This window comes from Meleagris gallopavo, chromosome Z (assembly GCF_905368555.1).
Source record: "Meleagris gallopavo chromosome Z, MGAL_WU_HG_1.1, whole genome shotgun sequence".
NCBI classification, from domain to species: Eukaryota; Metazoa; Chordata; class Aves; order Galliformes; family Phasianidae; genus Meleagris; species Meleagris gallopavo.
Genome location: NC_139435.1, coordinates 65,201,579 through 65,216,176, shown reverse-complemented (window position 1 = coordinate 65,216,176; position 14,598 = coordinate 65,201,579). Strand labels below are relative to the sequence as shown.

Genomic DNA, 14,598 nt, shown 5'->3' with positions numbered 1-14,598 from the left:
ATGAAGCCAACATGTGGGGAGGATGTTAAAGGTGTATTTTTTTTTGAAAGATGGAATCACAACCGTCACGTGGGGATGGACACGGCTGCTGGAAGCCGTCTTTGGGACTGGTTGTGGGGACGTCTTCTGTGTTGCTGGACCCGGGAGCGGCTTTGTGCCCGGGCTGGTCCACCGAAGGATGAAGGCAGTATGTGTGGACTCTCTGCAAGGTTGATTTTCTTTGCCGCTTGGGACCACAGCCATCACGTGGGGATGGGACACGGCTGCATCAGCGCCGTCTTCGGGACTGGCTGTGGGGCCGTCTTCTGGGATGGTTTGCCCGGGAGCGGCTTCGTGCCCGGGCTGGTCCCCGCTGCCTGGACCGGCTCCCACGGCCTCGTCGGGGCCGGCTGCGGGAAGTCGAAGCGCGACGCCCCACTGGGGATCGGCTTCGAGTGCGGGCCCGCCCTCGTTGCCTGGATTGTCTCCTGCGTGCAGGCAGAGGGGAAGCCCTTGAGGACCTTGATGGTGCTGGTCTGGCCGAGGTGCGGGTGCTGGTCTGAGCACCTCGGGCTGTCGTACGGCTCCCACCGTGTTGTCTTCGGGGGCGACTCTGGGAGCCCGAGGCCCGGCCTTGCAACGGGGAGCGGCTTCTTGTGCGGCCGGTCTCCCGCTGCCTGGGACGCTCTGTGGCTGCAGGTGCCTGGGAGGTTCTGGAGGACCGCGTGGTCCCCCGTCTGGTGGGGCTCTGGGAGGAGGTCTCAGCGCCTGCAGCTGGTGCCCGCCTTCTCCCACCGCGTCCTTGGTGCTGCTGAGATGTGCCCCGCTCCTCAGATAGATGTGAGCGGGTGCCAGACTGCTCAGCCTGCGGCACTCTGGGCTGGACGCTGAGCTCAGGCAGCTGGGAGTTGCAGGATGGGCTGGACGCTGCCTGATGGGGGGAAGGCACCGGTACCTCCTGGCTGGAAGTGCTGGGGCTGGCATGCTCGGAGTTGGTGCGGGGTGCTGTAAGGAGAGACAGGAAGCTCAGCAGAATGAACATGCAGCCCCAGGGCAGGGCAGGCTGCCACACTTCATGGGGCAGAGAGACTGTGGCGAGGCCACCCTGAGCACGCGCTGCCAGGCCTTGCCTGGCCTCAGTCCCGCGGCACGCGGCTCTTTGCCTCTTACCGGTGCCCCTGCCAGCGCAGGTGTCGCACTCCCAGCCATTTCTGCCGATGGCCCAGAAGGAGCAGCACCAGTGCGTGCCTTCTGAGCCACAGGAGCTGCAGATGAACAGCTGCCAGAGCCTGGGGAAGCAAACGGGTTGTGGCTGTGAGGACAAAGCAAGCCAGGGCCAGGGAGCACAGTCCTTGCTCCAAGGACACCTCCAAGCCTGTGGTGAGGCTGAGATCCCACGCAGAGCCCCGGAGGACTGCGGAGGTCACTCACCCCTTTTCCTGTGCCCTCTCCCTTCCTCCTAAGTAAATGCATGCGCTGGCATCGCAGCGCCTGTGGCTTTCTCGCAGCGGCTGGTATGCTGCGTCGTCCCACCAAGATGGTCGTCTGTCAGAGAAGAGAGAGAATGTGATGAGTCCCCAGTGCCCCAGGCGTGAGGCAGATCCAGAGCATCCCTGCTCGTCCCCCTTGAGCTCATTCCCAGCTCCTCCGGGAAGCTGAGACCAACGCTTGCAGGACGGCAAGGGACTGGGCCTGCCGGGGCAGTTCCTGGGCAGGCACAGCACCTGTGCCTGAGTGTCTGCGGAGCCGAGCAGAAGGACACCAACCTGACTGGGATTTGGATCCCCAGCGTGGTCATTGGGGATCGGAAGCGCCGTTTTCCTCCGCAGACGGGGCAGAAGAAGCGCATGGTGGCAGCGTGCAGGGCATGTTTCTGCAGGAGAAGCACAAGCGTGAGCGTGAGCGGGGCTGGCTGCTGCTGAGCACCGGCCGTGCCCACGGGGCGGGGAGAGGACTCCTACCCTGATGCAGCCCCGGTGGAACCAGGCCTGTTTGCACACCGGGCACACCATGGTGTGGTAGGACGTGCTGTCCCCCACGGGCTCCAGGCAGATGACGCAGATGGTGTTCTGCGATGGAGCTGCCTCCGCTGCCTGCCGAGGGCGATGCTCCCAGCAGAAGGACCTGGGCGGGAGGACAGAAGGGGTGGGCATGGTGAGAAGTGCTGTGAGGAGGGCAGAGGACCAGGAGAGAGCGCCAGGCCTGGGCTCTGGCTCCGGCAGGATGCCGCAGGTGTCGCTGCGGGTTCCTCCCTGGGAGGATCAGGGAGGGACGGCAGCTTGGCTGCTGCTGACAGCCCTCACCTGTGCTGCCCAAAGTGTTGCGTGACGCATTCCCCGTCCTCGGCGCAGGGCAGATGGAAGCTGCGCTCGCAGCCTGTCTGCGCGCAGCTGATGGCAGCTCCCCTCTCGCCACAAACAAAGCAGTTCTGGAAAGAGCAGAGCAGCCCCCGTTAGCGGTGGGCTCGGGGCCTCCGCAGCCAGCCCCACTTCTCCGGGCAGGGCGCAGGGTGTGGGCACCGCTGCCTCACACTCTGCAGAGCTGCCTGGCAGACGAGGCTCGTCTGTGGTGGTGGGGCTTTGTCCCGGAGCCGGTTGGAAGGGCCGCGATCGCTTTCTTTGGACCCAGGCGAAGCCGGTGCGAGCCTCTGCCGGCACCAAACTCCCCGTTCCGTTCAGGTCCTCACCTTCTGGCCTGCCAGCTGGACTGTGTGCTGGATGGCGCCAATGGGGAAGCCAAAAATTCCCCCCACTGGGCATCTCCATTCCAAAAGGCCATTGGCAAAGACCTGCAGGAGAGAAAAGAGGTGGATCTCGTGAGGCCGGGAAGGAAGGGAGCATCCCTGGCAGGAGCCCTAGCCCTTGAGGGAACTCACCAAGCAGAATTCGTGGGCACAGAGCCCACCGCTGGCAAATGTCTGCCCACAGATGTCCGGGTTCACCTGTGCGCGGCGGCACAGCACGCACACTGGAGAGGAAGGAGAGAGCAACCGTGAGCAGCGGTGAGCACCTGGCAGGGCCGGGTGTTCCTGGGGGCCGTCCCCAGGGCCTGCTCCGTGCCTGCCGTGCCGGCTGAGGGGCAGGGCTGGAGGGGGTGGAAGGGAAAGGGGGCATTGCAGGCCCAGCAGCTCCAGCGGGCAGCCACGGGCCAAGCTGGGGCTCTCACCTGGCTCCCCGGAGTTGGGGGCCTCCTCTTTTCCTTCAGTCATGCTCGGCATCAACAGTGAGAAACAAGAGAGTCGAGAAAGTCCCTGCTCTCTCCACGCCTCACCAGGCCGCAATGAGCAGGGCCCCAGCCCGGCAGCCTTTGCTCTGCTCCCGGCCCGCGGGTCACAATGGCCACCACTGTGACATCACGGTCACCACCTCACCACCAGGCTGAGGGCGCGGCAGGGCGGCGGCTCCTGTGGGCAGCGCAGGGTGAGGGGCCCGGTGCTGCCATCAGCAGGGAGCAAGGATGGCCTCCCTCAGGCCTTTTGCAGCGCGCCCGTGCTGGGACGTCGCAGCAGAGAGTCTAATAAAGGTCTGTGGGTCAACAGCTCAGCCGGCTTCTCGAGTGTGTGTGTGCTGATCGACTTTCCATGGCCTGATGGTGACAGGACAAGGTTTTGACCTGAGAAAAGAGGAGGTCTGGTGAACTGCGAGAGGGAATTCCTCACTCGGAAGGTGGTGAGGCCCTGGCACAGCTGCCCAGAGAAGCTGTGGGTGCAGGCGCTCCAGGCCATGTTGGACAGGGCCCTCTTCTAACCTGACCTGCTGGGTGGCAGCGCTCCCGCGGCAGGCACTTGGGGTTGGGTGGGTTTTACGATCCTTTCCTGTCCAAGCCTTCACACATCAAAGCTTCAAGCCTTATACAATTCCCAGAGGCAAAGTGGCATAGGCAGGGCACGATTCCCTTCAAGCCTGCATATAAAATGAGTCAGGAAAACTTGTGAGGTTTGCTTTCTTTGGCCTGCTGGCAGTGGTCACCATGCCAGAGACAGGAAAGGAGCTGTCCCTTGCCCAGGGCCGCAGTCCTGGAGTCACACTGGAGCATCCCTGCTCATCCAGCCTGACCATGAAAGTCAGCTTCTGCATGAAAGTCAGGCCAACGCTGATGGGAGAGCCCCCACGCCTAGACAGTGGAGATGTGGATCTCCGCCCTCTGCGGAGATGTTCAAGGCCTCACTGGACAGGGCTCCAGGCAGCCTGATCTAGTGGGTGGCAACCAACACACTGCAGGAGTTTGGAACTTGAAAGACCTCAGTGTCCCTTCCAACCCAAGCCATCCCAGGATCCTGCGATTCAAAACGTCTGCCAGGTCCGGCATTACGCCGGATTACTAAGGCAGCTACCCAGCCAGTCCTGACATCTACAAAGGCTACCACGGTAGCAGTCAGGCACGATCTTTTTGTAGTAAATCCGAGTTTACTACTCTGGATAACCCTTCTTTTTCCCCACCTGCTTTGAGATGATATCCAGAATGAGTTCTTCCAACACTTTCCCAGGGATGGATGTGAGCCTGACTGGCCTATAGTTTCCTGAGTCCTCCCTCCCGACCTTTTTGAAGATTGGAATGACGTTGACTATCCTCCAGCCTTCAGGCATCTCCCTTGTTCTCCATGAGGTTTCACAGATGACAGACAGCTGGGCTGTAAAGGCACACTGCTGGCTCACCTCCAGCTTCTCGTCTACGAGGACCCCCAAGTCATTCTCCAGAGGGAGATATATTCTTCCCAGGCTACACAACCCTGCTTCCACTTCCTGGACATGTCTCTCTTCTCCATCAGTTTTAGCTGCAGGTCCTTGCTCAGCCATGCTGGTCGCCCGTCTCCTCTGCTCCATTTCTGGAGCATCTACTGGGAGATGGAGAGCACTTGCACTGGTAGAAGGATGTCTTTAAGGAGCTGCCAGCTGCATTCTCTTCCTGTGCCCTTAAGGACAGTTTGCCAGGAGATCGCACCCAGCAGTTCCTTGAGCAGCTGGAAGTTTGCTCTCCTGAAGTGCAGGGTGCTGACTCTGCTTTTTGCCAAGCCTGCATTCCTCCAGATCACAAACTCCTCCAGGGCGTGGTCAGGCTGCCTCCAATCTTACCTTCTCTAACGCTCCCCTCTGCACCGGTGAGCTCCACGTCCAGCAGGGCTTCACCTCGGGTCGGTCCGCCTAGTACGTGGACGAGGAAGTAATCCTCAGCAGACTCCAGGAATCTCCTGGCTTGTCTGCCACCCGCCGTGCTGCTATCCCAGCAGATATCCGGGTGGTTGAAATCCTCCATCAGGACAGGAGCCTGCGAGCGCAACACCTCCTGCAGCTGAAGCAAGAAGGCCTCGTCAGCAGGCTCCCCTCAATCAGGTGGCCTGTAGCAGACCACAACCACTAGATGCCCTTCACTGGACCGACCCCTGATTTTCACCCATAAGCTCTTGTTGTGGTTTTGTGATTTTTCTTGGTGGTATTCCATATCATAGCATCGTGGAAAGCATACGGAGTTCGCGAGTTAATGTTCTGGTTCTGTGGGCTGCCTTTTTTTGGCGTGTTGGTTCTCGGAGGGGGAAGGGAAGAGTGGCGTTCCCCAGAGGTAAGAAGTCCTCTTGCTTTTGCCCAGAGCAAGAAAGGTGGAGCACCTGGCAGGGCACCGGCCTCTCTCCGTCTCACAGATTCTTTTGGTTTTGCTGCGCAGAAGCACGTGTTTCCCTCTGCAGTCTGCAGCGAAAGGCTTCCAACACTCTCGCTGTGTTTGATTTTACTGCATTTAGTAAATTAACGTTCCTCCTCAGATCGTTGCCATTGCTCTGTTTTGTTTGTTTTTTTTTTCTCTGTTAGACCCATCTACTATCTCACTACCCTTGCCTGCAAGACCACTGCCTCATTAGTCACGGGACCAGGCTGACCGGCCGTACACCATCAGCACTTTCTTTTCCCCCTCTCTCTTTATTTATTTATTTGTTTGGGTTTTTTACAGCCTGCTGCCCCTGTCACAAACACAGATCTAGAGATAACTCCAGGTCAGCTCTCAACCTGGTCATGGCTGTCACTCAGACACAGCTCTTTGCAAACTGTCCACTTCGTAACATAGAGGGCAACACCTCCCCCCCCTCCGCCCTTACCCTGTCTATCCCTTCTGAAGAGCCTGCAGCCCTCAATCTCCGTATGCCTGTTGTGAGATTTGTCCCACCACGTTTCCCTGGTAGCAACCAGATCAGTATTTTCCAAGCACATCATGGCTTCCAACTCCTCCTGCTTGTTTTGCATGCGGCGTGCATTAGTGGAAAGGCACTTCAGCTGGGCCTTCTGGTGCATTACCTTGCTAGAGGGGCCCTCCCTCAAAGCTCCAAAAGAAATCTGAAGTTTTCTCCCACTGCTTCCTAGAGGGACGTGAGAAGGTTTTGGACAGGGGGTCAGCAAAATTACCTCCTCTGTGGACTTCCCACAAGATCCTACAGGACAGTTTAGAGGTTTTTCCCCGCAATCTCCTGGCGTGACAGCAACCCTTTCCTTTGTCCCACCGCACTTGACTCTCTCCCCCATCGGATCTAGTATAAAATCCCGGACTACTTGCTCTACCCTAGCGAGCCTCATTGCATCCCCTTCCCCCTTCCTACCTCCTTTCAAGCCCTCTCAATGAGCCCCGCTAGCTCTGGGGCTAGGATCCGCTTCCCTCTTAGAGACAAGTGACACCGGCCTGCAGCCATTAGGCCGGGTCGCTCACCGGCCCAGAAAGGATAGAAGCAAGTATCAGTTGTGCTCCCGCTCCCTCAACCAACCGCCCTAAAGCCCTGAAGTCTTTTTTGATGCTTCTCTGAGCTACTTCATCACTGCCTGCCTGAACTATCAGTAATGGGTAGTAATCAGAGGGATGAACCGCATCTGGGAGTTTTGTTTTCTACTTGTGTCCTTGACCTGGGCCGCAGGGAGGCAGCCCACCTCCGTGTGAGTCGGGTCCGGTCTGCATATGGGGCCCTCAGTTCCCGTGAGGAGGGAATCACCTACAACAATGAGCCTTCTGTCTGTCTTAGCAGAGGCAGTCTGGAGACGCAGAGTCGGCCGCCTCGCCCTTGGCGCTGTCTTAGGCAAAGCTTCCCGTGCCTCCCTGCTCACCTCCCCTTCAACTCACTGTGCCTCTCATCTGTGCCTCACTTGGGGGCACGTGGGCAAGTAAAGTTGCCAAGGAAGGGGTTCACCCACGATGCCGAGCTGGGACTGTCTCCCAGTTCTCCCCGTCTCTCAGGACCCCCGTCTCTGCCCGACGGTGACAGGACGTGGGGTCCATCACTTTCTGGGGGCTGTCTCCCTGGCGCCTTCCTCTCTGGCATGCCTGGGAGTTACTCCACCAGTCAATCTCTTGCTCTCACTCCCTGATGCTCCGTGACCTCTCCACCTCCTCCTTGAGCTCTGCCACCATGCTGAGCAGATCTTCCACCTGCTCACACCTCACACAGGTGGAGTTCCTGCCTCCCTCGCCGGGCAGCAGCAGGCTCAGGCGCTGCGTGCAGCCAGAGACCTGAACAGCCACATTCCTGGGCAGGCCCTCCATCTGGGTCAGGATGGAGTCTTTGCAGGGCAAGCTCGTTGCCTGGAGGAGACCGTGGTAAATCTGTGGTCTTGGAGACTGCCAGTAGGTAAGCCGGTCTCCAGAGCGAGGAGGGACGGTACTTCTGTGCCGTCCTGCTCAAGCTACCACACCTGCTGCTGCAGTATGCTGTGGGTGCTGCGCGCATGCTGCCTGTGGGCCTGTGGGCCTGTGGGCATGCTGTCCCCCTTCACGAACACAGATAGATCTAAAGATAACGCCATGACAACCATCTGAGAAGGTACTGGGGAGAAGACAACCCCGTGGTCTCAGCTCCTAACACTGCCTACCGCAGGACAAGCAGAGAAGAATGAAGCCAACATGTGGGGAGGATGTTAAAGGTGTATTTTTTTTTGAAAGATGGAATCACAACCGTCACGTGGGGATGGACACGGCTGCTGGAAGCCGTCTTTGGGACTGGTTGTGGGGACGTCTTCTGTGTTGCTGGACCCGGGAGCGGCTTTGTGCCCGGGCTGGTCCACCGAAGGATGAAGGCAGTATGTGTGGACTCTCTGCAAGGTTGATTTTCTTTGCCGCTTGGGACCACAGCCATCACGTGGGGATGGGACACGGCTGCATCAGCGCCGTCTTCGGGACTGGCTGTGGGGCCGTCTTCTGGGATGGTTTGCCCGGGAGCGGCTTCGTGCCCGGGCTGGTCCCCGCTGCCTGGACCGGCTCCCACGGCCTCGTCGGGGCCGGCTGCGGGAAGTCGAAGCGCGACGCCCCACTGGGGATCGGCTTCGAGTGCAGGCCCGCCCTCGTTGCCTGGATTGTCTCCTGCGTGCAGGCAGAGGGGAAGCCCTTGAGGACCTTGATGGTGCTGGTCTGGCCGAGGTGCGGGTGCTGGTCTGAGCACCTCGGGCTGTCGTACGGCTCCCACCGCGTTGTCTTCGGGGGCGACTCTGGGAGCCCGAGGCCCGGCCTTGCAACGGGGAGCGGCTTCTTGTGCGGCCGGTCTCCCGCTGCCTGGGACGCTCTGTGGCTGCAGGTGCCTGGGAGGTTCTGGAGGACCGCGTGGTCCCCCGTCTGGTGGGGCTCTGGGAGGAGGTCTCAGCGCCTGCAGCTGGTGCCCGCCTTCTCCCACCGCGTCCTTGGTGCTGCTGAGATGTGCCCCGCTCCTCAGATAGATGTGAGCGGGTGCCAGACTGCTCAGCCTGCGGCACTCTGGGCTGGACGCTGAGCTCAGGCAGCTGGGAGTTGCAGGATGGGCTGGACGCTGCCTGATGGGGGGAAGGCACCGGTACCTCCTGGCTGGAAGTGCTGGGGCTGGCATGCTCGGAGTTGGTGCGGGGTGCTGTAAGGAGAGACAGGAAGCTCAGCAGAATGAACATGCAGCCCCAGGGCAGGGCAGGCTGCCACACTTCATGGGGCAGAGAGACTGTGGCGAGGCCACCCTGAGCACGCGCTGCCAGGCCTTGCCTGGCCTCAGTCCCGCGGCACGCGGCTCTTTGCCTCTTACCGGTGCCCCTGCCAGCGCAGGTGTCGCACTCCCAGCCATTTCTGCCGATGGCCCAGAAGGAGCAGCACCAGTGCGTGCCTTCTGAGCCACAGGAGCTGCAGATGAACAGCTGCCAGAGCCTGGGGAAGCAAACGGGTTGTGGCTGTGAGGACAAAGCAAGCCAGGGCCAGGGAGCACAGTCCTTGCTCCAAGGACACCTCCAAGCCTGTGGTGAGGCTGAGATCCCACGCAGAGCCCCGGAGGACTGCGGAGGTCACTCACCCCTTTTCCTGTGCCCTCTCCCTTCCTCCTAAGTAAATGCATGCGCTGGCATCGCAGCGCCTGTGGCTTTCTCGCAGCGGCTGGTATGCTGCGTCGTCCCACCAAGATGGTCGTCTGTCAGAGAAGAGAGAGAATGTGATGAGTCCCCAGTGCCCCAGGCGTGAGGCAGATCCAGAGCATCCCTGCTCGTCCCCCTTGAGCTCATTCCCAGCTCCTCCGGGAAGCTGAGACCAACGCTTGCAGGACGGCAAGGGACTGGGCCTGCCAGGGCAGTTCCTGGGCAGGCACAGCACCTGTGCCTGAGTGTCTGCGGAGCCGAGCAGAAGGACACCAACCTGACTGGGATTTGGATCCCCAGCGTGGTCATTGGGGATCGGAAGCGCCGTTTTCCTCCGCAGACGGGGCAGAAGAAGCGCATGGTGGCAGCGTGCAGGGCATGTTTCTGCAGGAGAAGCACAAGCATGAGCGTGAGCGGGGCTGGCTGCTGCTGAGCACCGGCCGTGCCCACGGGGCGGGGAGAGGACTCCTACCCTGATGCAGCCCCGGTGGAACCAGGCCTGTTTGCACACCGGGCACACCATGGTGTGGTAGGACGTGCTGTCCCCCACGGGCTCCAGGCAGATGACGCAGATGGTGTTCTGCGATGGAGCTGCCTCCGCTGCCTGCCGAGGGCGATGCTCCCAGCAGAAGGACCTGGGCGGGAGGACAGAAGGGGTGGGCATGGTGAGAAGTGCTGTGAGGAGGGCAGAGGACCAGGAGAGAGCGCCAGGCCTGGGCTCTGGCTCTGGCAGGATGCCGGAGGTGTCGCTGCGGGTTCCTCCCTGAGAGGATCAGGGAGGGACGGCAGCTTGGCTGCTGCTGACAGCCCTCACCTGTGCTGCCCAAAGTGCTGCGTGACGCATTCCCCGTCCTCGGCGCAGGGCAGATGGAAGCTGCGCTCGCAGCCTGTCTGCGCGCAGCTGATGGCAGCTCCCCTCTCGCCACAAACAAAGCAGTTCTGGAAAGAGCAGAGCAGCCCCCGTTAGCGGTGGGCTCGGGGCCTCCGCAGCCAGCCCCACTTCTCCGGGCAGGGCGCAGGGTGTGGGCACCGCTGCCTCACACTCTGCAGAGCTGCCTGGCAGACGAGGCTCGTCTGTGGTGGTGGGGCTTTGTCCCGGAGCCGGTTGGAAGGGCCGCGATCGCTTTCTTTGGACCCAGGCGAAGCCGGTGCGAGCCTCTGCCGGCACCAAACTCCCCGTTCCGTTCAGGTCCTCACCTTCTGGCCTGCCAGCTGGACTGTGTGCTGGATGGCGCCAATGGGGAAGCCAAAAATTCCCCCCACTGGGCATCTCCATTCCAAAAGGCCATTGGCAAAGACCTGCAGGAGAGAAAAGAGGTGGATCTCGTGAGGCCGGGAAGGAAGGGAGCATCCCTGGCAGGAGCCCTAGCCCTTGAGGGAACTCACCAAGCAGAATTCGTGGGCACAGAGCCCACCGCTGGCAAATGTCTGCCCACAGATGTCCGGGTTCACCTGTGCGCGGCGGCACAGCACGCACACTGGAGAGGAAGGAGAGAGCAACCGTGAGCAGCGGTGAGCACCTGGCAGGGCCGGGTGTTCCTGGGGGCCGTCCCCAGGGCCTGCTCCGTGCCTGCCGTGCCGGCTGAGGGGCAGGGCTGGAGGGGGTGGAAGGGAAAGGGGGCATTGCAGGCCCAGCAGCTCCAGCGGGCAGCCACGGGCCAAGCTGGGGCTCTCACCTGGCTCCCCGGAGTTGGGGGCCTCCTCTTTTCCTTCAGTCATGCTCGGCATCAACAGTGAGAAACAAGAGAGTCGAGAAAGTCCCTGCTCTCTCCACGCCTCACCAGGCCGCAATGAGCAGGGCCCCAGCCCGGCAGCCTTTGCTCTGCTCCCGGCCCGCGGGTCACAATGGCCACCACTGTGACATCACGGTCACCACCTCACCACCAGGCTGAGGGCGCGGCAGGGCGGCGGCTCCTGTGGGCAGCGCAGGGTGAGGGGCCCGGTGCTGCCATCAGCAGGGAGCAAGGATGGCCTCCCTCAGGCCTTTTGCAGCGCGCCCGTGCTGGGACGTCGCAGCAGAGAGTCTAATAAAGGTCTGTGGGTCAACAGCTCAGCCGGCTTCTCGAGTGTGTGTGTGCTGATCGACTTTCCATGGCCTGATGGTGACAGGACAAGGTTTTGACCTGAGAAAAGAGGAGGTCTGGTGAACTGCGAGAGGGAATTCCTCACTCGGAAGGTGGTGAGGCCCTGGCACAGCTGCCCAGAGAAGCTGTGGGTGCAGGCGCTCCAGGCCATGTTGGACAGGGTCCTCTTCTAACCTGACCTGCTGGGTGGCAGCGCTCCCGCGGCAGGCACTTGGGGTTGGGTGGGTTTTACGATCCTTTCCTGTCCAAGCCTTCACACATCAAAGCTTCAAGCCTTATACAATTCCCAGAGGCAAAGTGGCATAGGCAGGGCACGATTCCCTTCAAGCCTGCATATAAAATGAGTCAGGAAAACTTGTGAGGTTTGCTTTCTTTGGCCTGCTGGCAGTGGTCACCATGCCAGAGACAGGAAAGGAGCTGTCCCTTGCCCAGGGCCGCAGTCCTGGAGTCACACTGGAGCATCCCTGCTCATCCAGCCTGACCATGAAAGTCAGCTTCTGCATGAAAGTCAGGCCAACGCTGATGGGAGAGCCCCCACGCCTAGACAGTGGAGATGTGGATCTCCGCCCTCTGCGGAGATGTTCAAGGCCTCACTGGACAGGGCTCCAGGCAGCCTGATCTAGTGGGTGGCAACCAACACACTGCAGGAGTTTGGAACTTGAAAGACCTCAGTGTCCCTTCCAACCCAAGCCATCCCAGGATCCTGCGATTCAAAACGTCTGCCAGGTCCGGCATTACGCCGGATTACTAAGGCAGCTACCCAGCCAGTCCTGACATCTACAAAGGCTACCACGGTAGCAGTCAGGCACGATCTTTTTGTAGTAAATCCGAGTTTACTACTCTGGATAACCCTTCTTTTTCCCCACCTGCTTTGAGATGATATCCAGAATGAGTTCTTCCAACACTTTCCCAGGGATGGATGTGAGCCTGACTGGCCTATAGTTTCCTGAGTCCTCCCTCCCGACCTTTTTGAAGATTGGAATGACGTTGACTATCCTCCAGCCTTCAGGCATCTCCCTTGTTCTCCATGAGGTTTCACAGATGACAGACAGCTGGGCTGTAAAGGCACACTGCTGGCTCACCTCCAGCTTCTCGTCTACGAGGACCCCCAAGTCATTCTCCAGAGGGAGATATATTCTTCCCAGGCTACACAACCCTGCTTCCACTTCCTGGACATGTCTCTCTTCTCCATCAGTTTTAGCTGCAGGTCCTTGCTCAGCCATGCTGGTCGCCCGTCTCCTCTGCTCCATTTCTGGAGCATCTACTGGGAGATGGAGAGCACTTGCACTGGTAGAAGGGTGTCTTTAAGGAGCTGCCAGCTGCATTCTCTTCCTGTGCCCTTAAGGACAGTTTGCCAGGAGATCGCACCCAGCAGTTCCTTGAGCAGCTGGAAGTTTGCTCTCCTGAAGTGCAGGGTGCTGACTCTGCTTTTTGCCAAGCCTGCATTCCTCCAGATCACAAACTCCTCCAGGGCGTGGTCAGGCTGCCTCCAATCTTACCTTCTCTAACGCTCCCCTCTGCACCGGTGAGCTCCACGTCCAGCAGGGCTTCACCTCGGGTCGGTCCGCCTAGTACGTGGACGAGGAAGTAATCCTCAGCAGACTCCAGGAATCTCCTGGCTTTCTGCCACCCGCCGTGCTGCTATCCCAGCAGATATCCGGGTGGTTGAAATCCTCCATCAGGACAGGAGCCTGCGAGCGCAACACCTCCTGCAGCTGAAGCAAGAAGGCCTCGTCAGCAGGCTCCCCTCAATCAGGTGGCCTGTAGCAGACCACAACCACTAGATGCCCTTCACTGGACCGACCCCTGATTTTCACCCATAAGCTCTTGTTGTGGTTTTGTGATTTTTCTTGGTGGTATTCCATATCATAGCATCGTGGAAAGCATACGGAGTTCGCGAGTTAATGTTCTGGTTCTGTGGGCTGCCTTTTTTTGGCGTGTTGGTTCTCGGAGGGGGAAGGGAAGAGTGGCGTTCCCCAGAGGTAAGAAGTCCTCTTGCTTTTGCCCAGAGCAAGAAAGGTGGAGCACCTGGCAGGGCACCGGCCTCTCTCCGTCTCACAGATTCTTTTGGTTTTGCTGCGCAGAAGCACGTGTTTCCCTCTGCAGTCTGCAGCGAAAGGCTTCCAACACTCTCGCTGTGTTTGATTTTACTGCATTTAGTAAATTAACGTTCCTCCTCAGATCGTTGCCATTGCTCTGTTTTGTTTGTTTTTTTTTTCTCTGTTAGACCCATCTACTATCTCACTACCCTTGCCTGCAAGACCACTGCCTCATTAGTCACGGGACCAGGCTGACCGGCCGTACACCATCAGCACTTTCTTTTCCCCCTCTCTCTTTATTTATTTATTTGTTTGGGTTTTTTACAGCCTGCTGCCCCTGTCACAAACACAGATCTAGAGATAACTCCAGGTCAGCTCTCAACCTGGTCATGGCTGTCACTCAGACACAGCTCTTTGCAAACTGTCCACTTCGTAACATAGAGGGCAACACCTCCCCCCCCTCCGCCCTTACCCTGTCTATCCCTTCTGAAGAGCCTGCAGCCCTCAATCTCCGTATGCCTGTTGTGAGATTTGTCCCACCACGTTTCCCTGGTAGCAACCAGATCAGTATTTTCCAAGCACATCATGGCTTCCAACTCCTCCTGCTTGTTTTGCATGCGGCGTGCATTAGTGGAAAGGCACTTCAGCTGGGCCTTCTGGTGCATTACCTTGCTAGAGGGGCCCTCCCTCAAAGCTCCAAAAGAAATCTGAAGTTTTCTCCCACTGCTTCCTAGAGGGACGTGAGAAGGTTTTGGACAGGGGGTCAGCAAAATTACCTCCTCTGTGGACTTCCCACAGGATCCTACAGGACAGTTTAGAGGTTTTTCCCCGCAATCTCCTGGCGTGACAGCAACCCTTTCCTTTGTCCCACCGCACTTGACTCTCTCCCCCATCGGATCTAGTATAAAATCCCGGACTACTTGCTCTACCCTAGCGAGCCTCATTGCATCCCCTTCCCCCTTCCTACCTCCTTTCAAGCCCTCTCAATGAGCCCCGCTAGCTCTGGGGCTAGGATCCGCTTCCCTCTTAGAGACAAGTGACACCGGCCTGCAGCCATTAGGCCGGGTCGCTCACCGGCCCAGAAAGGATAGAAGCAAGTATCAGTTGTGCTCCCGCTCCCTCAACCAACCGCCCTAAAGCCCTGAAGTCTTTTTTGATGCTTCTCTGAGC

At 59.4% G+C, this 14,598-nt stretch overlaps 2 protein-coding genes across 2 annotated transcripts; both read right to left on the bottom strand.

Annotated features, from left to right (window-relative positions):
* Window positions 1-107: 107 nt before the first annotated feature.
* On the bottom strand, window positions 108-3,196 carry LOC146542345 (E3 ubiquitin-protein ligase PHF7-like). Its single transcript, XM_085213260.1, has 9 exons — window positions 3,145-3,196; window positions 2,855-2,946; window positions 2,666-2,767; window positions 2,283-2,407; window positions 1,941-2,103; window positions 1,746-1,852; window positions 1,411-1,524; window positions 1,150-1,268; window positions 108-984 (listed from the first exon to the last, which is right to left on the bottom strand). Exons 1-9 carry the CDS (start codon window positions 3,194-3,196, stop codon window positions 269-271), a joined length of 1,590 nt encoding a protein of 529 aa, XP_085069386.1. The 3' UTR covers window positions 108-268.
* A 4,748-nt stretch (window positions 3,197-7,944) lies between these two features.
* On the bottom strand, window positions 7,945-11,033 carry LOC109364077 (E3 ubiquitin-protein ligase PHF7-like). Its single transcript, XM_085213237.1, has 9 exons — window positions 10,982-11,033; window positions 10,692-10,783; window positions 10,503-10,604; window positions 10,120-10,244; window positions 9,778-9,940; window positions 9,583-9,689; window positions 9,248-9,361; window positions 8,987-9,105; window positions 7,945-8,821 (listed from the first exon to the last, which is right to left on the bottom strand). The coding sequence occupies exons 1-9, from the start codon at window positions 11,031-11,033 to the stop codon at window positions 8,106-8,108; spliced, it is 1,590 nt and encodes a 529-aa protein (XP_085069363.1). The 3' UTR covers window positions 7,945-8,105.
* Window positions 11,034-14,598: the final 3,565 nt, after the last annotated feature.

Coding starts and splice junctions, on each gene's coding strand:
- LOC146542345 (XM_085213260.1), bottom strand. CDS start 3,196: ATGCCGAGCATGACTGAAGGAAAAGAGGAGGCCCCCAACTCCGGGGAG. Junction 2,104..2,282: donor CAACACTTTGGGCAGCACAG/GTGAGGGCTGTC, acceptor CCTCCCGCCCAG/GTCCTTCTGCTGGGAGCATC. Junction 985..1,149: donor CTGCGCTGGCAGGGGCACCG/GTAAGAGGCAAA, acceptor CTCTCCTTACAG/CACCCCGCACCAACTCCGAG.
- LOC109364077 (XM_085213237.1), bottom strand. CDS start 11,033: ATGCCGAGCATGACTGAAGGAAAAGAGGAGGCCCCCAACTCCGGGGAG. Junction 10,784..10,981: donor CCCCAACTCCGGGGAGCCAG/GTGAGAGCCCCA, acceptor CTTCCTCTCCAG/TGTGCGTGCTGTGCCGCCGC. Junction 8,822..8,986: donor CTGCGCTGGCAGGGGCACCG/GTAAGAGGCAAA, acceptor CTCTCCTTACAG/CACCCCGCACCAACTCCGAG.